This window comes from Malaya genurostris, chromosome 1 (genome assembly GCF_030247185.1).
Source record: "Malaya genurostris strain Urasoe2022 chromosome 1, Malgen_1.1, whole genome shotgun sequence".
NCBI classification, from domain to species: Eukaryota; Metazoa; Arthropoda; class Insecta; order Diptera; family Culicidae; genus Malaya; species Malaya genurostris.
This window is the reverse complement of record NC_080570.1, coordinates 47,628,780-47,650,833: the sequence shown is the minus strand read 5'-3', so window position 1 is coordinate 47,650,833 and position 22,054 is coordinate 47,628,780. Positions and strand designations below refer to the sequence as shown.

General features: G+C 35.7%; 1 protein-coding gene across 2 annotated transcripts in view; it reads right to left on the bottom strand.

Moving 5' to 3' along the window:
- Nucleotides 1-22,054, bottom strand: part of LOC131438855 (uncharacterized) — a 244,737-nt gene that overhangs the window by 22,759 nt on the left and 199,924 nt on the right. For both annotated transcript variants that reach the window (XM_058609193.1, XM_058609201.1), the window contains 2 exons: nucleotides 19,079-19,955; nucleotides 11,474-11,585 (listed from right to left, as the gene is read on the bottom strand). In XM_058609193.1, coding sequence (XP_058465176.1) covers nucleotides 11,474-11,585; nucleotides 19,079-19,583 — 617 coding nt within the window. In that variant the 5' untranslated portion in view covers nucleotides 19,584-19,955. The remainder of the gene's footprint in view (nucleotides 1-11,473; nucleotides 11,586-19,078; nucleotides 19,956-22,054) is intronic.

Sequence of the window (22,054 nt, the reverse complement as noted above, 5' to 3'; positions counted from 1 at the left end):
TGTTCTCTTCCTCTAGAACTCGTTCTAATTGGCTGGTGTTGACATGGGTCAAATGAGACAGGTTTTTCAATAGTATACTATTGAAATACATCAATACTTTTTCCATACACGCTTCCATACCGCAGTTGAAAAATTTCGATTCTATTGGTAGTCAGATTGTATAAATACTTTCACAGATCACTGAGCTATGAGCTTTAAAAATACGAGAAAGGCAAACGCGCCTTATGAATTATCCTCTTTGATACTCGTTTATACCAAACATTTCAGAAAAGTTTAATTTTTAATTATTTGAGATTATGTCACACAACTGAATATTTTATCATAAAATTGTGATCATATTTCCGATGGTATGTAGCAAAAATTATGTTCATTCGTTAGATACAACAAGAGATATTCACGATCAAAAACTTATCACTATCTCAGAGGGTAAATTTTGAAAAGGCACCCCATAGTAAAGTAAGTTGTATTCACGACAAAAACAACACTTAAAATAAAAAAAAATTCACACCTCTAAGTGGACTTCATGCTCAATTATTTCTGGCATTTTAGACGCAATGTAAACTATAAAACAATAGTGATTCATTAACTTTTTTTGTTGCGAAACGGTGAGACTGTGGTGTCTTTTTTTATTTGTATTTGAATCCTTAGAGTGATTAATATTCATGTGTAAAAAAATGAATCTTCCTCCAACTTTGCCAGCGCCCATTCATTATTGAATTATAGACCAAACGACGATTCATGATCAAATAATAGAACAAATTGAACAAGTTTTACATAGATACAAGATACGCGTGATCTGTCAAAACCAGTGTTGCCAAAAAGATACCTGTAAAAAAATCACCCTTAATTTGAAAAAAAAGTTAGATAAAAGAAATAGAAAACTAGCCAAAATAGTAGAAAACCACGAATATACAAAAATTGCGAATATAGTCGAACATTCATAGTAATACAAATCACACAGGAAGAATAGAAATATTCCCACTGTGATATGTAAGATGCCTTTGTACAGTGCGTCGTCTGCATCGGAATAAACAGAAACGTCGTCGACGATTGGAATGTTCGCTTCTGATTTCATTGCAATGCAAAGTAAATTATCGCTTACAAATTGAAAAATGGTCGGATCGAAGTAATCGATCAAGAAAACTGTATATCGGATAGCGGTGAATTTGTGATAAACTGACTAATAGAATTACGCTACCAGTTTAAAATTGTGTCAGGGAAGACATTAACGTGTAAATATATAAGATTTCACTTCGATTATATTATATATCCTTATTACACATAAACATATTCTTTTGATTTTTTGCCATTGGTGAGTTAGCTTGATGGATGAAGTCTGTTCTTAATATACTTTCAGAAATTGCAAAAAAATTGTGGCGTTGTTCAGTGAAATGTGAAAAAATATCAATTCTTGTCTGTCCCATATGCGAAGTACCCGCATAAGTATTAGTCTCATTTAGTGAAAATTTCATTTATATAATATATTGAAATATTAGTTTTGTATTACCAATATTTCGAACAAAAATACCAACATTTAGAGCAAATTCAGCAGCTGGAAGTTTTATATGGGAGAGTTATAATCAGATATGTCAGGTGAAAAGTTCAACTATCTTCAGGCAGGGTTGACAAAGTCTGTAAACTCAAAAAAAAGTCTGCGGACTCCAAGCTCTCTAGAAAGAATGATACAAGGAAGTTTTAGTGAGAAAAACAAAAAGATCGCAGCTATTTCTAGAGATTCTGCAAATTTTGACAGTTTTAAATTTGACAGAAGAACTGTTTGAATAAATAAAACTAGAACGGCTTGCTGGTGAAAGGTTTGCTCAAGTTTCAGTGCTATTATAGATCTTTCATATCAGCCGTTTTTAAAAGAAGGACGAATCTTACAAAAGTAAACAAATCGAGTTTTTCTCTCCTACCAATAAATGCTTCAAAATCCTACAATTTTGCCTAAAAATTCGGATTCTGCTAAAATTTCAATCTTAGTAATACAAAGAACTATAAAGGGCGAAACTGTCATTCCATTTGTTTACGTAAGTTTCGCCCTCCGTGTTCCACGCAAACAGACAGGGCGGTACTTCAATTCCTAGTAAGGAAGGGCGAAACTATTTGTTTTCTTTATGTTTGATGGTTTCCGAACCTTTTACTACTGGAAATAGTGAACGAGACGATAAAATTACCCGAATATTTATCCTAGTCACGAAAACCAACTAATTTTACAGAAAATGCGCCAGGGCGTAACTTCATCAGTTTTATATCAACTTTAATTTTTTTTAATTTCACCACTTTCCTTTTAAAAGCACTTTAGTTCACTATCATCAACAAATTCTTCTAGAGGTACATAATAAAAATTCATATCATTTTCGAAATCATTCATTTTGTTTGTTTTGTTTCCATCTGGATTCCATCCAGTCCATCTGATTGATATCGTTGACAACCTTTCCCTTTGCCTTGAGTCTCCTCTTCATGATTGCCCAGTATTTCTCAATCAGGCGGAACTGGGGGCAGTTGGGTGGGTTAAGGTTTTTCGGAACAAACTGGACCCCTTTCTCTGCATACCATTCTTGAACGACTTTGCTGTAATGACAGCTTGCCAAATCTGGCCAAAACATTACGGGATGGTCGTGGGATCGAATGAACGGCAAAATTCGTTTTTGGAGACACTCTTTTTGGTATAGTTCCGATGTCATTGTCTTATTTGTAACGAAAACTTTCGTTTTTTTGCCACAGCTGCAAATGCCCTGCCAAATCATAAAGTTTCTTGCAAATTTGTCGGCAAAAACAAATTTAAATTTGGCTGGAACATCCCCCCGAGCCGTTTCCAAGTAAAATTTTTGACCTGGGATTTGCCGAAGTCAGCCTTGACATAGGTTTGTTTACAAAGTACAGTCGATTTGCGGAATGTTAAAAATCATTCGTGAAGCTGACAAAATTCCCGACACGTGGGCGCCAAGAACTTCCAAATCCGTCCACCAGGGGCGCCACAATATAAGCAAAAGTTTGTTCTAATTCTAAATGAAGCAAGCTTTAAGAGTTATTTTAAATTTTAGAACGACCCCAAACACTGTTTTTCGGTTCCTACTAAACAAATCCATTCCGAAAATACACTGCAATATTCATTCGAGGATAACAGAACTATCACATAGGACAAAATTTCGATCACTGGCAGTTACCTCAACATAATCTAACTTACGTACATCGAATGAGTTTTAGAGAGAGAGACAGAGGTTCGTGAAGCACCGGAAGACGTTTTCCGAAGAAGAAAAAGAAAGAATCTAACGATTCCCTTGCGGCATCTGTTATATAGTTACGGGGTTGAACTAACTCTACTGATACTAAAGAAGCTGCCAGTCGGAGTGAAACTAGCTCTACTCGACTCGAGTCGGGGAGGTCATTGGAATATTTTCTCCTTCCACGAACTTTTGAAGCTGATGCTCGTATATGTAGATATCCTATCAAGATTGGGTAGTTGAAGCTTTGCGAACCTTTTTTGGTATTCATAGGATTTCACTAGTTTCCTTTGTGCACTTTTATGATTCGATTTGCACGCTCAGTACTGACTGAATTGTCAGTTTACATTTTTTTCTTCTTCGTCTGTCTGGCGCAGTATGGGTTGTGTGTCGTTGCGGTGTCAATCTATTTTTCTTTTCTGAATACTCATGTAGCCCCGTGCTCTTGATTTGAGATTCTTCCGCCTAGCGCATGGTGCTGCATGGTGACACTTGGCGGGAGTTCGATTGCTGCCGACATTGTCTCGAACGATAAGCGGAATTGGGATTTTTGTTTTCTCACAGCAAAGCGACACAATCAGTTCGCTATTGTGAATGCAAAAGCAGAACAAATACGAAACGATTTTTCTATCGTTGAACGAAAGTGGAGGAAATCGTATTCATCTTCTTCGGTTTCGTTTTTTTTCTTCTGTGATTCAGAATCGTTATCCTGGCGAGTGAATGGATTTTTTTTAAAGATTATCGATTGAAAACTAGGTGACGAAAAAATGCACCTCGAATTGTCAATTATTACTCCGTTCCTAACAGTACTCATTTCGACGTCAACATTTCAAAAGGGCATAAAAACAATTGACAGATTCTCTTTGTTTACTTCCTCTTTCGACTATATCTGCGTTATTATACAAACGTTCGTTACATATTTGGTACTGTTGGAAACATGGGGATATTGTCTTTCATTCTACACGAATACTTTGTAGGTACACGTGAAAATTAAGGAGATATTCACAAAAGAGAAAGTAAACAAAGAGAAACTCTAATTGGTTTATGTGCCCTTATGAAATGTTGACATCGATTTCTTCTTGTGCATAATCGAATCAGTGCACTTCGATACGTCTCCAATGCTTCACCACTTAGTGATGAACAATCATCACATAACTAGCACACACACATACAAATGTCGCCGCATATCCTTCAACGCACGCCTTACCGTCGAGTGCAATCATCCTGTCGGAAGAATGATCCAAAAGCATAACGATCCTAATAAACAACAAGCGGAGCAATAAAAATTGTCGACTCACTTCAAACCTCGTCTCAGCGAGTGTCGGGCAAGGATGTCTCGTGTGTTATCCTTCCGCTGTTCAGCCAGATGCGGGGTCCGCACTGTCGGCGTCGGATCACTAAACTAGATGAATGCGAACGTTTACTCCAGTGTGCGCGATGCCGGAAGTCTTATGTGGTACGGGAAGCGTACTAAAAACATTTCATCTCACATATTGTCGAACATAAATTCGTCGATAAACAACTTGGCGCCCTCATTTATCTCGATCAAGATAGCTCCCTCTCCCCGTAAGAGGGAGAGAGCAGTGCGAAAAAGGCATCACTTCATCGGTCGTCGCGGTCTTCACGGATGGGTGAACTGAAAAGTGGAAGTCGGAGTTTCCGTTAGACTGGCATAAATGGATCAGTGTCGAAATGGAATTATTTGGTGTCGGTAGTCGATATTCAGTTGAAGTGATTATCAATCGAGCGTTGCCATCAGATACCATTTTGCGGAGGCACTTGGTTAGTCGTCGTTTCGCTTTTGGGACTATTTTGCGTTCACTCCTCGGTTTGTAGTTTCGATATCGAAATCATTCTACCCAGTTTAATAGCTTTTAGTGGATAATTACTGGATTCGATTCCTACGCAGGAACAAGTCAAACCAATGGCACCGAAGCATTCCACAGAGACACGAAATCCGAACGGTTGATTTCCGATAAACCGTTGTTCCCATTGTCCGCTGGTTGCCATCTTGGACTCGCTAAACACAACGAATTTATCGTTCAAACTTTAATCCCATGATTTATGTCGGATTTGTGTGGTTCTATAATAGCTGTATTGTCATTTGAAAACGCGTTCGAAATAGGGATGTCGTAATATTGATCGATCGATATCGAGTAATCGATAAGTAACCCAGATAATCGCATAATATTTAATCGAATATTTTGAAAATTATACTTGATTATTGAATAACCGAAAAGTCTGACATCCCTAGTTCGAATTATGTACAGATATGCTTTCACAAAATATAAATAATGGGTTGAGTAATAGCGTTTTGTTGCTAGATGTACACTAGTAAAAACAGAGGTGCTAGAATCAATGTTGTTTTAATAAAATAAATTATTCGACAACTAGTCATTTCGTTATATGTAATATGCTATTCTGTTTCATTATATGTAATATGCTATTCTGTTCATTTACCCTACACGGGAAAGCCAGCGAACGCAACACAACTAAAATATTATTTGATTGAATTTGATTGGTTAAAATTTGGTACAACTAATCGATTGTCATTTTAGACTTATCGTGCTGGCAGTTTAGCAATGACACCCAGCAAAGACACGCACCGCGAACGAGTAATGAAACGTTATAGTTGAGCAATGACATACATCCTAAGGGGAAAATGAAACATTTCAATGAGGTGTCCTCTATGCATGAGAGCAAAAAAAGACTCAGTTGTTTTAACAATTATTTACCCTCACAGCAGGCCGTTCAATTTTGTTGATTTTTGAGCGCTTGTTGAACGATATATTGCACGAAATATTCGTTCAATTTGCTGGAACGGTTTGTTGTTGTTTTTTCTCTTGCAAAAATAGTGTGAAAATTAAGTGTTACCTTTCCATAGAAAGAAAATTTGTTGTTATTCTACGTGAAGTAGAAGTATTGTGCAGGTATGTATTGTTAGTTTAAACAAATAAGTAGAAAAAACTTCAGAAATTCTGCAGTAAAACTAGTCCAACGGGGCTCCAACTCCTCATGTTAAAAATGGCTCAACAATGGACCTCTGTCTGCCGGGTTTGTTGAACGAAAAAAATGGCATTCGGTTCAACGGTCTGTTTCAAAATCGGCAAACGAAGGTCCCGTGTTGGCCTCCCGTTGAACGATTGATTGGACTTTCATTGGACCAATGGTCCAACGTATTGGACCAATGAAGGACCACCGTTGAACGTTTTTTTCTAAGTGGGTAGTTATTTGAACTTAACCCATTATGTCCTAGCGTATGATATATCATACGCAAAACTTCACATATTTTAATACATGTTTACTTAAGAAGTTTAGTACCTAATAGCTTTACAAGAGCACTGGTTAATAGTTTACACTTCTGATTTATTTGTGTATTAAAATTGTTCTCAAGTGTCAATGTTTTATTTGTATTATAGCCTTGCAAAGTTCACACAAATGACCAAAGATAAGTAAGCAACATATTTGTGTGAATCTTATGTTCGAAACCATAGGTAATGGTTCCATCTTTTGACAAACCATTGCAAAATATTCAAATTAATTATTTCAGAAGTGAAATTCCAAAAATATATGTTAAACAATAAAAAATTGTTGCTAACATTTAAACGTATGCTATATCATACGGTGGGAAAATACAGCAGTATTTTTTCCAAAGCATATCGTTAACCGATAAACTCGAGCATCAGAGTTTTATGATTAGTTGAAGTCTTTCGAAAATCTCTTGCCATCAGCAAATCAAATCCATTTTGTTATATCTTCGAAGTGTGGAATATTCAAAAACATGACTGCAAAAAATAGTGCTAAGGATAGGGACCCTTGACGAACACGTGGATATGGTGTAGAACTCTAACTTAGAAAAGTAAGTATGAATACCTCCAAAACTTATTATTCATTGGAAACACTATCAAATGAGCTTACGATACTCCAAACAAATCGTACAAATATCTCCAATATCATACAAATACAAATAGGTAATTCATTTTCCTAAAACAGAAGAAATGGAAACAAATGTTATTTTTTTTATTTATTAGACAGGATGATTAGTTTTAAGCTTGAAATACTTCACCATTTTGTGCCAGAAAACCCTTCTGAGCCTGTGTGCGGGGTTGGGAATCCAACCCAGGTAGGCTGAATGGGAGGCATCGACAAATGAAGTTATTTATTTCAGCTTAAGATATAGTACAATATACAAATAATATTATCAATAAAAATCCGCTAAAATTCGAAATGAAGGTATATTTTGGACAAAAAGCGCTGAATTTTTCCATTTATATTGTGCCCCCATATCCGATAGTACTTCTACCGGTACTATTTAAAGGCATTGAATCGTATATATAAATAAAACTCTTAAAATATAGACATATCTCTTAAAATTTTGTTGCTACTGTATTGTCCCAGCGTATGATATATCATATATAGGATAATTTCGTTTGGAAAAGATTTTTAATATTGATTTTGCATTTCCCAACATCTTCAACACAAAATAAGATGGTATTGATGATATCTGATCATTTGGTTCAAATTTGGGAACCCCTGGGTTATAGAAGCCTATTGCAATAAATATTGTTTCACTACTAGTCTCTTCGGGGGGTAGCTAATCGTTCACAGCTGGAATAATGAAATTTTGCCTAAACAGCTGCTTATAACTTTATCACTAAACTTACAGATGATATAGAAATACAACGAAAGATTAAAATTCTCAGAAAGGAATTCACCAGCAAAATGTTCACAGGGTGTTAAGAAATCTTTCCTTCACTTGCGGAATAATTCCGTTTTCAAGAATATTGCTGATAAGTCTAATGCTACAGATGCACTGTCACTTTACTTTAGCAATAATTGTTAAGCGTTTTGAATTACAGTGATATGAACTGTTCGAAAATATATTACTCGCAGGTGAAATTAAAACATTTATACTTATGGAATATCTATTCAGTACATGGAATACTTGTTTTACAATTTAGTCTAACATGAAACAGCCACTACATAACTGACATAAATTACTTTCATTTGCCATTGAAAATTTTCAACATGAAACGTTTCTGGTGAAATGAAGAGGATTTTTGTTCTGCGATTTGCTGCCTTCGTTCTCCGCCAGGTGACAGCATTTGAATACATCAATTTTGTTTACCTGAATGGTTATGACAAAACTGACAGATATTTCAGTTAAACCAATGACATTTTAGTGGAAACAACCAAGGCATGAACAACAATTGTAATATTGCTCAATTGTAATAAGCTCTTTGAAATAATCGTGAGTAATGAGCTGTTCTCTCGTACAAAAAATTACATCTCCACTGATAAACACGGTTTTATACCCGGGCGTTCAGTCAGCACTAATCTTCTAGATTTTACCTTACCATCTGAAAGCGGCGTTCGATCGAATTTGTTTTATACAAGATATCGCGTCTGGGTGCAACACTTAAGTTCATTGACTGGATATGCTCTTACTTAAGTGGTAGAGTCTTACGAGTCAAGTTAGATTCATGTGTGTCATCTTCGTTCACGTACATATCAGGTGAACCTCAAGGAAGCAACATGGGTCCACTTCTGTCCTCGCTGTTTTTTAATGACACTACTTTGTGGCTTAGTGGAGGATGCAAATTAGTCTACGCCGACGATTTGAAACTATACCTTGAGGTACGCTCTATTGACGACTGCGACCGTCTTCAAAAGCTTCTGGATGAATTCGTTACCTGGTGTCGAAGGAACTGGCTTATCGTCAGCGTTGCATAATGTCAGGTCATAACATTCCACCGAATATCGAATCCATTACATTTCGTGTTAATGATCTTGATGTTTTGTTGGACTCTAAACTTACTTTTAATATGCATAATCACAAAAGCGACTCAACAATTAGGTTTTATTGCTAAAATCGGACGTGATTTTAAAGATCCTCCCTGTTTGAAGGCGTTATATTGCTCGCTAGTTCGGCCTATACTTGAAAATGCTAACATAGTTTGGAGTCCGTATCAGCTAGCTTGGAGTTGACGAATTGAACTCGTGCAGAAAAGATTTGCCCCATTTGCTCTAAGAAACCTTCCCTGGCAAAATCCGCAAGATCTTCCACCGTTTCCCGATCGCTATCGTCTGATTGGTCTGAACTCACTGGAACGGCACAGAAAAATTCAGCAAGCAATTTTTGATTTCCGTGCCTCACAATGATCGCTGCGTTCTACTGGTTTTCTTCAACCGAGATTTCACCGAACGACGTTTGGATTCTATGAACCGATAACTGCATGCATCAGAACATTTGGCACTTTTGAGCAACTCTTCGATTTCGGCGAACCCACACATAAATTTGCGCAGAAAGTGTTACGATCCACATTTTTATAACTTGACTACATCATATCCATTAAGACCTTTTATTGTCGAATGAATTAAAAATAAATAAATAAATACATTGTTATTTTGTGATCGGCGTGTTCTCCGTGTACATTCAAATGTAAGCCCTACAGAATATACACTGATGAAAATTTGCACGATCGATTCATAAGTAAACAACACTTCAATTTAATAAGCTTTTTCATTTCAATACATAACCAAGGCGGTTTGTTTCAAGATTTCATGTGCAAATTCACTAAGATGCGAGATTGGAATATTTTTCACTTAGCTTTGATGTGTTTTTCGTGAACCACTTCATTTTCTAGTGGAAATGAGTACAGCACAAATGTATGTGCAAAACACTTGAATCGGTCAACTCCGTTCCAGTTGAAATCTATGTGGAAAACAATGTGAGATTCACATGGAATGCATATAGAATCTAGAGGTAACGATATATCTTATCGTTTTTATGTGCATTTCATATGAACGTAGCATGATTTCCACTAAATATCAACAGTTTTTACACTCATTTTGTGAGTTAAGTGTAAATTTTCATGTGTTCTTCTAGCAGTGATAGATCAAATGCTTTGCACAGTATGCTAACGTGCAAATGATTTTCAGTGTAGAGTCATCATTATTCTTCTTCCAGTTTAAATGAGAATGAGGCTTGGATTCTAAAGAAAAATTTTAGTTGGAAAAAACTCGAAATCCGTTCCTTAACAACTAAAGGATGTCGATCTCGAATCAAATCATTTCCAAATGGCTTTTCCAATTTTACCCATTCAATTTTCAATGTGTAATGTTTACATTGTATAAGTGACAGTAGTAGTTTTACAATCGTTGCGAAAATGGACTCAGAAGAACAGCAGCGGAGTAAAGACATTTGCACGCGTACTTTGAAAATCCAGATCTCTCTCATCGTGCCATCGGTAGAAATCTGAGAATTGCACAGTCTATAATATCTCGTGTTTTGAACCGGTACAACGAACGTTCAAGCTTCCGGCAGTTTCCTGTTTTTTATGCTCAACATAAGTTTGATGCCCCTCACGACGATAGAAAGCTGATGTCAAAGTTTGTCGCAAACAAGCAATTCGCTTATGTGGAAAGTGAAGCACTTCACATAAAATGTAGAATTCCACTTCTAAGGTCGCACAATATTCCTATGCTTTTTGACTGGCCAATGCCAATGAGATCAACAGATAAGCACTGGACATCATCATGAACCAGGTGCTACGGAAACATCATTAGGTAGTAAAATTGAAGAAAGATATGAAGAACAAATTGATTTCCACGCAAAAAAATGTGTGACTTCAAATGTGATTCGTGTATTCAGATATGGTACTGAAATTGAATATAACGAATATGAAAAACAAAGAATATCTTTGATTAGATTCTCGGAAAGTTTGGAAAGGATCATCATAATTATATAGTTGCCAAGACGAAAATTCTTGATAACTTGGATAATTAAACAACATACCAAAAAATATCACATATTAGCTCTGAAATAGATGTTTTGTTGCGTTTACTTGCGTCGATCCCGGTATTACACTTAATTTAGAGCGAAAATTACAAACACAGCCGAACCGCCCTATCTCGCCACCAGTGTTTATTCATACATCGTGAATGATAGCAGTTCGTTTAGAAAAAAAGCAGTAACGTTCGAATAAAGCTTACGGAACAACCAACATTACGGATTCAATATGTTGAGTTGTTGCCAACATTACGAATGAAATGTCTTTACTGTGAAGCTTAACGCTAGCTCTCTTAACCCGTTTAGCATGCAATGCTAAACAAGGGGCAAATAAATGCTTGCTTGCCAACACAGCAGGAATTATAAACTGCTATATAACATCCGGAGTACGACCTCGTCCACCGCCGTTGCCACCGGAACAATGATCTCCGCTAGTTTACCATACTCAACTTACCTTTCATCGGCGCTTAGGAAATGCTTCGGGAACGTAATATTCTCCGGACTGATCACTGGATAGCTGCCAGCTTTCAGGTGCAACGTAATGTCGTTCGGTTGACACACACGTTCTGAAATAAGAAATAAAGTAGAGAAAATGAGGTTAGAGAGTTGAAATCGAACCGCAGAATTAGCCCGGCTCAGTCGAATGGTTTCCAACATATTGCTTGCCTAGATTAGTTGGAACAGGCATCGGACCGTCCGGTCAAAGCCATGGCTTTTGATTGGTACTGCGGAAATACTACGGTGCGAGCCGACGGACGGACGGAAGGGTGGAAATTTAAATTTTATCTTGATTTGAACAAAGAATTGCGAGAGAATGGAACTTTTCTCCATTGAGATTTATGCTGACAGGTTTAATCTTGCTCGTAAATTGTTCTGTGCAGGGTAGTTCGGGCGGGATGTTTGCTTTTTTGAGACATGTTTATAAGATTAAGATATAAGAGGCTGCAATGGGAACGGTGTCATTTTGGGGAGAGTTTTCTGGAAAAGATTTTATCGTTTCTATTGCTTTTAAAATTATCTTCTAAAATTCGAATCAAAACCAATTTTTTCCCGATTATTTATCAACACATCTTACACATTCATCAAAATTTTGAATTAATCTCATCAACGAAATGTAATAGTAATGAATATGAAACAACGCTAGATAAAGGGTTCACAAACAATTTGAGAAAAAAAAAGAACAGAAAATAGACGCTGGGGCTAAATTTGACCAATATGATGTGGTAGTAATTCAAATTTCAATTTCAGTAATTTTGCATCTTCATGATAGTTTTTTTATCAGTTGTGAGAAAACTCTGCAAAAAAACTTTCATATTGAAGTACTCATGCAACATTGTACACTTCCTTTTGATATCTTTATGATGTAAGCTTTACTTCTCGATTTACCATATGGATGGAATAAATTTTTCGTGACGATTTCCATAACAACAACCTTACTTGCATAACCAGAGTGTGGTGCATCATCGGTACTAACATACGCGTCTCTATTCAAAGCAAAAGGAATTTTCAATTAGCGACGCTATCTGTCTGTCAGACCGAGCATCTGTTGACCGACGTGTTAGCTATCCAGCATGAGTGCTACAGGATATTTGATGTATGGGTCAGTCATGAAAATAAAAATGGCTTTAATAATCCTTGTCAGCGTGAGAGCTTTCGTGCATATGGACAACTCGTTGATTATTAATTGAATCATTAACATGTTTATAATGCATATGTGTGACCTAGAAAAGCCACCGTTGAAGGTACGTTCGACTTATGTTCGAGAATAACTTTGCAAGCTCGTAAACCGATGCACGGAACAATAAATGAACCATGAATCAAATAAAAAATAAGAAAAGTCTCAACAACTAGACCAAGTAGTTAGCAGGTACCCCAGCGAAAAAAAATTAACTGCTGTTGAACACGTTATGTTTATTCCATTTACAAGAATGGTTTAAACTTAAACATGAATATCAGTTTTTGTAATTCACGCAAGAACAAAGTTTTTCTCCATATCAAAGGAAATATGTGCAGCAATTAATGCAATATGATAAAATTTTCAGTAGTATGAGATAAGCAAGGTCCTGTCAGTTTAGAGAGAAATCAGTATTCAGTTCAGCTACTCCATCGAACGGCATCAGATTGAACATATCATGTCAATTGTATGAGTGTACAGTGCAACAATTTTGGTGTTCTCGAATTTGACATTTCTCGGTTGATTTTTCAGAAGGCCGTAAGAGCAAGTGGCTCTTTGTTTACTTTCTTTTCTATTAATTATCAAGAGGTTTTCACGTTTATCACTCAACTCTTTGCACAAAACGATATCAGAAACTTTTTACTTTGAAACAGAATTGTGAAATATTTAGAAAATCATTATAATCACATTACAATAGTCGAAAGAGAAAGTAAATAAAGAGAAACTGTCACTTGCTCTTACGATCTTCTTTTTTTGTTTTATTCAATAACATATTAAGGCACACTGCGTTTAGCTATAAGATTCCGACAGTATTTTTTAACTACTTAAAATTAGAGTAAATAATTGCTTCAATTTCATGATCTGATTTCGAGGAGATCCGCTTTGGGAGATCTAGTCTCCAAATGGTGGTCGCTTACGGCCTTCTAAAAAATCAACCGAGATGTGGACTCGCTCGAGGACGCCATGCTCACAAAACGATTTGTTCGTAAAATATTAGAGATGGAGATCTTGATAATATGATTTCTTTGGATAAGCACAAATCGACGTAAACAGTTCAGAAGGGTCTAAAAGTAATTCACAGATTCTCTATGTTTATTTTCTCTTTCGACTATATCTGCTACAAATCTTCGCTACACATCTGATACGGTGGAATTGAATGGAAATATTATCTTTCATTCTACACGAATATTTTGTAAATAAACTAGGAGGAGTTTTTAACAGAAAAGAAAGTAAACGAAGAGAAACTCGCATTGGTTTATGCGGCCTTATCAATCGTTCACGCCGAAATAGCTTATTTTTCTAAAATGTTTGTTATGAACAGGTGTCATAGATAAATAAACATGACACGTGTTTGACTTTCTCGTGCTTGGACGACGGTTTTATATAGTAAACGACATTTCATTCCTGTGTTACCTAAAGGCTGACTAAAATGCATTGGAGAACTGTTCATTTACCAGTACTGGAACGACCCGAATTAGCTCTGCGCCTAATTCGTATTACTGTTTTTGAATTAGTTGATTTTAACCAAAATAAATTTCCAAAATAACTATAAAATTAGTTAAAATTGAGAATTTACTTCCTGAAAAAAAACACTTATTTTTAGAGAATGAGTTTAGTTGGAGAATATCCTGGACACAAACCAGCAATATTTCAATCTAACACAAAATTCTCATTGACAACTAATTTTGTGATCTATTTATCTATAACCATCATTGCTGAAGGACAGCACAAAGAAACCAAAAATGAAATTGGTTTTATTAACAAGCTTATTAGCCAAAACCTCATGAGAAGTGTCAAAGAAAAACAATCCATTAAAAAGTTAAAAAGAACAGTCTTGTTGAAACCGATTGCAAATTGTGCAAATTTTTCGCATGTGTTACGATATATCCATATATAAATGTCTAAACAGATATGTAAAAATGACGTAAGCTCTTAGTAGAAAGTGTATTTATTCAGAATTTGTGCGCATTTGATGCGATTGTGCGTAATTATGTTTTTACGCGGAACAGTGAAGTGAGATTCGAATGTTGCACTCTAATTGTATATGTCAAATGAAGTTTTTTGTATTCTCCAACCTTCCGGGCTTCGCCGTCCGGTGTACTACTTGTATTTGGTTTTTGTTTTCCGAGTGCTCGAAGTTTTCAGTAGAGAGTCGATTTCGCGAAGTCGAATGAAGAAAACAACGATTTAGAAGAAAAATGTTCAAAAAGAAGTTTATGTTTCGTTTATGTCTTTTTCTCCAATACAACATCGTATTTACACCTGCCAATATAGAAAAAAAACCCCGGATTTGAAATGAAATTTTTTTCGGTAATAGTGTGCCATCTAGTGGCTAGTAGTCATTACGGTGCTAACGTTTTTTCGGTGACAGTGCGCCATATAGCTGCAAATTGCAGAAGCCAATCCAAACATTTATGTTGGTTGAAAACAACGTTTTATTTCTCTAATTTAACTAAAAAATTAATTGAATGGAAATGTAGTATGCCTTCGCTAAGAAATGACAGCACGTTTCATTAGTGAATTCAACTAAAAAAATAGCCATTCCAACAAATATTTTATTGTTATTAAGGGAATGAGAACTTAAAAATCTAAATCGGCAAAAGTAAGATTTTTTTAGTTGTCTCAAAAAATAACTAACTAAAATCAGAAAATCTACTTATTTTCCCGCTTGTTTTATTAAGATAATTAGTCGATATGAATAGTTGTTAGTTAGCTTTGTAGTTTAAATAAGAGTAATTTAAGATTTGGTTATGTATCATTTAGACAAATGTTATCTGTTGATACAAAAGATGAGAAGGTTTTATGCCTGCTGGAGAAGGAGAACAAAAATCTCCGCTCCAGCGCATTTACTCAAATTCATAAACTGGAACAATATGTTAGAATTCGAGTATGGATTCTAGTAAAATTTACTCAGGCCATGAGTTCTCTCGCATTTATTCATAAGCGTTAAGTTTTCAAACACTTGAGTGAAAAAAATACTTCTCGCAGTTCAGTGCGTTTTCATTATCGGAATATTCTGATCGAAATTAGGAATGCAAGAATGCGTCATTTTTCATTGAGGTTTCTAGATTCGGTTTTTGAAACTTGTGAAAGAAATTGTGTGGTTTCAATTATGCAAGTGAGACGTCTAACATAAGGATATCGAAATCATTCAATTTTGACTCCAAACCAGTCAAAAGGTGATGGTTTTGAATCACTTCTTTACGCTTTCCGTTTAAATGAAAGAAGAATGACTTTAACTAAAAATCCATGTTTATAAACATTAACAAAGAAGACTTTTTTTTATTTTGAGTGCAGGGAACTCAAATTATTAGTTAAATTCACTTAAATTTTGAATAAAATATTTTTTACCTATTTTGAGTAAAAAATACTCAAATTTTGACAGCTTCGTCCCTTAACTCAAAAATGAGTAGATAGGTGGTAACTCAAGCTTAGAGTACGTGCACCTTTTAAGAATTTGAGTGGTGTGTTACTCAATTTTCAATTATGTTCAATGAGGGTGTAGGTGCACCGTTATAATGCTGGAAACAAATCTCGGTTGATTTTTCAGAAGGCCGTAAGAGCAAGTGACAGTTTCTCTTTGTTTACTTCCTCTTTCGATTATTGTGATGTGATTATAAAGATTTTCTTGGATTTTGCAGTTTTGTTTGAAAGCCGAAAGTTTCGGGTATCATTTTATGCAAAGAGTTGAGTGATAAACGTGGTAATTGATAGAAGAAAAAGTAAACAAAGAGAAACTGTCACTTGCTCTTACGGCCTTCTGAAAAATCAACCGTAAGTAATGGTTGCACAGTGCTCTCAATCAATCAACTAATGAGAACAATTATCGATATTCGAAGTGAGTGTTCCTATTCGCATTCACGTCATTCAGTTGTGTGTCTGATATTACCCACCCGCCATTTTGCAGTACCCAAGGAAAGACAGCTCAGTGTCAGTGAAAATAAACACTCGAGCAGGGTTGCCACATATGCAGATTAATCGGTATTTTACGGATTTTTCAGATAAATTTGTTACCAAGATTACAGATTTTTGGCAAGAAAAAAACATTTTTGATAGCGTGGATTAAAAATTGAATAATAATCGAGATAAAATATATTACATAAAAGAGTATATAAAGGGCAGTAAACACAGATGTCACATCAGTTAATAAAGATTTTTCTAGGCTCACTTTTTCTTGCAACTAAAGTAGCTTTCAAAAATTACTTCTGATAAGCTGGAAAGATGATGGCCTTGGTCATAACGTAATGTAATCAAGAAGAAAGATTGCCAATTGCATCATAAGGTAAGGGCTCCCTATTTTATCTCATTTGTAAGAACGTCGCCTCAAAACCCCGATTTAGCCACTAAAATCACTATAACTTTTTCATATTACTGCCTCATTCGCCTTGCTCCACGTTGAGAATTGATTCACATTTCTTGAAAATTTAACTAATATTCATGAAACAGCTAAAAACACTTATAATGTGTTCACTACTCTGCTCCTAATTTCATGTCAATGGATTTTTATCCATCCTATCGTTGGTCCTTTATTCATCCTATAAATTAGTATTGGCGACAGCAATCAAAACAAAATATTCCACTAATACACTCTCAGATTCAAAATATCAGAATTCTTCTTAAAAACGGCCTAATGCCAACTATGAGACAACACACAATATTTTTAGAACCAGTTTGAAATCATTTCAACGACTAAAAAAATTTCGGTCGTTTTCATTACCTTTCGCTTTAAATTTAAAGTTTTATTGCAAGGTGAACTTTAAATAAAACCAAAAACGGATTTGTTACTATTAAGGCATTAGCCCTTCTTAAAGCCATTTATACAGATTTATCTGTATTGTATAGATACTGATATAAATCATTGGACAGATTTTATACAGATTTCCTAAAATTAATACAGATTTGTACAGGTTCATAAAAAGTGAGAAGTAAAATATTAGACTTTTCTCTCTGAGTATCTATCATTTGATTTCATTTGATTGCAGTGATTCTTTAAAAGTTCATTAATCAATGGACGAATCACATGTTAAAGTGGAAATCTTTTATGCAGATAATTGATTATGATTATGATTATGATCTCTTTCTGGTAATATTCGAAGCCGAAACAGTTCTATTGAAATAATAATATCAATAATATAATTAAACTAATGTCACGGATACCAAAAACATACTTTTTGATGATAATTTGAAGAAGAAAAACAATTTTTGTTTTGTAACATTATGAGATAACTTGGCAACTTTGTGAAACCAAATGAGATGAAACCAAGTGAACGAAGTGAAAAACTTTCATCACATATTTTTGAAGACTTTTATTGCATGTCGGGTATTTTTTTGAAGTTTTTAATCGTTAACTAAACAAGTGACAAGTGAACAAGTGACAAGTGAAGTGAAGTTTTTAATCGTTAACTAAACAAGTGACAAGTGAACAATACTAATTATGAAGTCATCCAGCATTCAATGGTAGTGTAATTGTGCGAAATAGTGATCATGTTTTGAGACGAATCGATTAGTAGATAATCAGAAACATGAAGAACAGTAAATCTTGAGACACAAATGTGTCCTAGATGAAAAGTGAGTTTATTTTAAAGGAAAAAAACGATCACCGAAGAATATAAAACCATTTCTTTCAATGCGAAAGTGTAACAATAGCTTTTATAATCATTTTAAAACATTTCACAGTTTGGTTCAGGTAGGTTGTAAAATATTATTCATGTTCAAAGTAATGAGGTGACGGGATGAGATGGAAATAGGAGCTCAGATGAAATAGGGAGCCGTTACCCTACCTAATAAACGAAAGTGAAAATAATTAGACTTACTCACTTTTTAGTTTGAATTTTGAAACCTTCTTCAGTTCGGTGGAAACATTTTGCCAATTAAACTATTCTTGATGTGATGAACACTAGCATCCCTCAGGCTACTTAGCTTTGCTCGGTAGATTTTGCTCCATATTTGAGTGGTTTCATATTGCAAGCGAACATTAATTAAGCAATTTCCAATTACCAATCGAATTTATTTAATAATCAGAGTAGTTCAATCCCGAATCAGCGAGAATTGTGGCTTCGGGCCATTTCCGTGGGGTAAGTTTCCATTTTCGCAATTTTATTCATCATTCGTTTTTCAGCCTGTCTTCCGTTGGGTATTGATAACAGGTAATTTTACGTCGAGAGCCGCATCATAAAAACCCAATTTCAGAAATTGCATACTGTCTATATCTGATATCACTATATAAAAAAATGTTGATTTGAGAACATTGGGTTGGCTAACATTGGTTTGGCTGGTATTGTTTTGGATGCATGCAGCTCCCGAAAGCCACAAATTGTCGCACCGTCAGTACAACCGAGTGCAGTACATGTACAATTCTCTATCAAAGCAATGGGCTATACTTACGGAAGGCACTTTTAGATTCCTCGTATGCCTTAAAACTAAAGAAGGCCGTACGGGTGTCGGTTGGTATGCGGAAATGTAGAATCGAAACGTCCTTGTAGGCAGTATACTTGAGCAGTGTATTGGATGGCAATCGTTCCAACGGTATCTGTCCCTCGAATCCGTTCATGGTGCTGGCATTGGCCGAGGAGGCGACACTGCCGGCCGGTGAACCGGAGGCCGCGGCAGCCCCGCCACTGGTCGTCGTGTACCCATTGGTTGTTTCCTCGAAGGTAAGGATCTTTTCATTGCTGCTGCTTCCGATATCATCACTGCTGAGCAGCTGAGTGTTGATAGTGACCAGTCCGGCCGAGGCCGATGGCGATGCAACGGCAGCACCACCGCTCGTTCCCACATTGGGAAGTATGAAATTGCAATCTGTTTGATTTATTTCCACAATTATTAAAAACAGAGTACCAACTACCAAGATATGCCTGCTGCTGCTGCTAGTGTTTGGTTTGGAGCACATCGCCAATATTGATTTGATTTGGATTGCAAACACAGAAACCACAAATACACAAGAAGCACTAACACACGGACACTTGCTACCTTCGTTTCTTCCAGGGGATCTCTTTTCGAACTTTGATTTACTGAACTCTACTATGAAGGGTTCTCCTGGGGAGCCTCTTCTATTTACTGCACTGCACTTGCAGACTCCGATCCGAGCTTTTTTGCGTTGTTATCACTTCGGCAAAAAACACATGCACCGGGGGCTGGGTGGTACTTGGCCACACCGAGTTCGATAGTCCGGATGCAATTTCTGCATTTAATAACGGTTGTGCTCTCGAAGTCGGCACAAACTAACGGCTGTAGTTTTCCTAGTTGTGTTTACTGCAGAGCCCTGTAACAAAAAACGAGACGAAAATTGATTGGATTAGAAAATGTGTAGAAGAGTGTGTGCTTTCATCAAGTATTTTCTAAATGTTCGAGTGCACTCTAGTCTCTTTGTGTGTGAATCTGAAACAGGTCAAAATGATTACCAAACTGGGTCATTTTCCAGCTCCTTTAAATCTCTCTCCAGAACCGTACTTATTAGAACTGTTGGTAGACCATTGCTAAAATTATGTTTTGTTTGAATTGCACAAACCGCAAGTATGCACAACCGATTCCTTACATGTAAAGGAGGTATTACCTTCTTCTAGTAGAGGCACTAGAAAAGCAAAATACCTCATTGCACGCCCCAGAAATCAACCGGCAATAGGAAATGTCTTAATTGTGAAGAAAAATAATAGTGAACAGTAACAGCCGTAGCAAGATTTCCACGGAGATCAGCAAAGGATGCAAAATGTATTCCCTTCTTTCGGTGGCTATCGCAGCAATGAGAAAATCAGACTACACCCAAAACTTTAACCGAGTTTATTTCACTTTTTTGAAACAAGAAATGAGGATTCAGCAATTTAAGAGAGTGCTTTTCAAACTCATGAAATAACTGTGATGTAATATCAGGAGACGCACTTGACTGTTTATTATACCATAGTATTTCCATTTCGTTTGGAGTGTATGCACTAAACAAGAGATCCAATTATCGGGCAGATGAACGATGTGCGGAATGTGCGCATTGTTTTGTATGAGTGGCCTGATTCTGTTCCTAACAACAACTTTTGGGCTGATAGCTAGCCGATATGATTTTCTATTGAAATGGAAGCTTTGTGCAGTTTACTGCGAGTGTCGTAAGACTCGAATCTTACAGAATTCAAACAACAACCGAATATTTCAATCAAAATGTAATCAAGGAGCAGTAACCTACCCAACATAAATTTGGAGCGGAAAACAATATCAATACTTTTAATATCTATAACAATGATAATAATTTTTGTTATCAGGAATAATAAATAAAATCGTTCCAAAATTCTATTATATCGTATTTAAGTAACATTTTCATTCGAATTGTGGAATACTAATCTCTAGTCTAAACTAGTCTTTTGGTGGAAAAATTAATTGATTTTCTGATTTTAGTGAGTTATTTTTGAGACAATTAAAAAAATCTTACTTTTGTTAATTAAGATTTTTTAATTCTCGTTCCCTTAATAATGGTAAAATAGTAGTTGCAATGGCTATTTTTTAGTTGAATTCTGCAGCGTGCTGCCATTTCTTAGCTAAGACACACTCCTTTTCCATTCAACTAAACTTTGAGCCTTCGGAAAGCAAAAACCGTATAACAAGGAGTCGCAGAGAAGAGCAACCGCCTCTACGAGTATTCTACACAAACTGTTTCAACACGACTATCCTTTCTAGCTTTTTAATTGATTGCTTTGCTTTGACACTTCTCATGAGTTTTTGGCTAATAAACTGTTTAATAAAATCAAGTTCTTTTTTGTTTTCTTTGTACTGTCTTTCGGCAGTAATAGTGACAGATAGATAGAGTCAAATTTCTTGATTTTAATCACAAAATTAGTTGCCAATGAGAATTTCGTGTTGATTTGAAAATTTGCTGGTTTGTGGCCAGGAGATATTCGTCAACTAAACACATTCTCTAAAAACAAGTGTCTTTTTTCGACAAAGCAAATTCTGAATTTCGACTAATTTAATAGTTATTTTGGAAATTTTTCTGTTAAAATCTATTAATTCATAAACAGTAATACGAATTAGGCGCAAAGCTTTTCTGCTGAATAAAATTGAACAACATGACATGGAACTATGAGTAAATTAAAAAAAAATTATACTACACTGTGCGAATTATTTACATTATTTACTACATGCAACTACTATTAAAACTGATTTTTTTTACTATCGAACTCTATCTAAATTTGTTTACACTATTCTGTATTTCGATCGAATGTGGAATCAGGAATCAGAACAAATTGGCTCAAATGGCACGTTCCCCTTGACATTTGGAGATTTGTGCCTTAAAAATGCAAAATTTTGCATTCGATTGAAACAATCCGATTCGATCGAAATACAGTGCAGGGGTTGCACATTCCACCATTGTCGGCCACTACT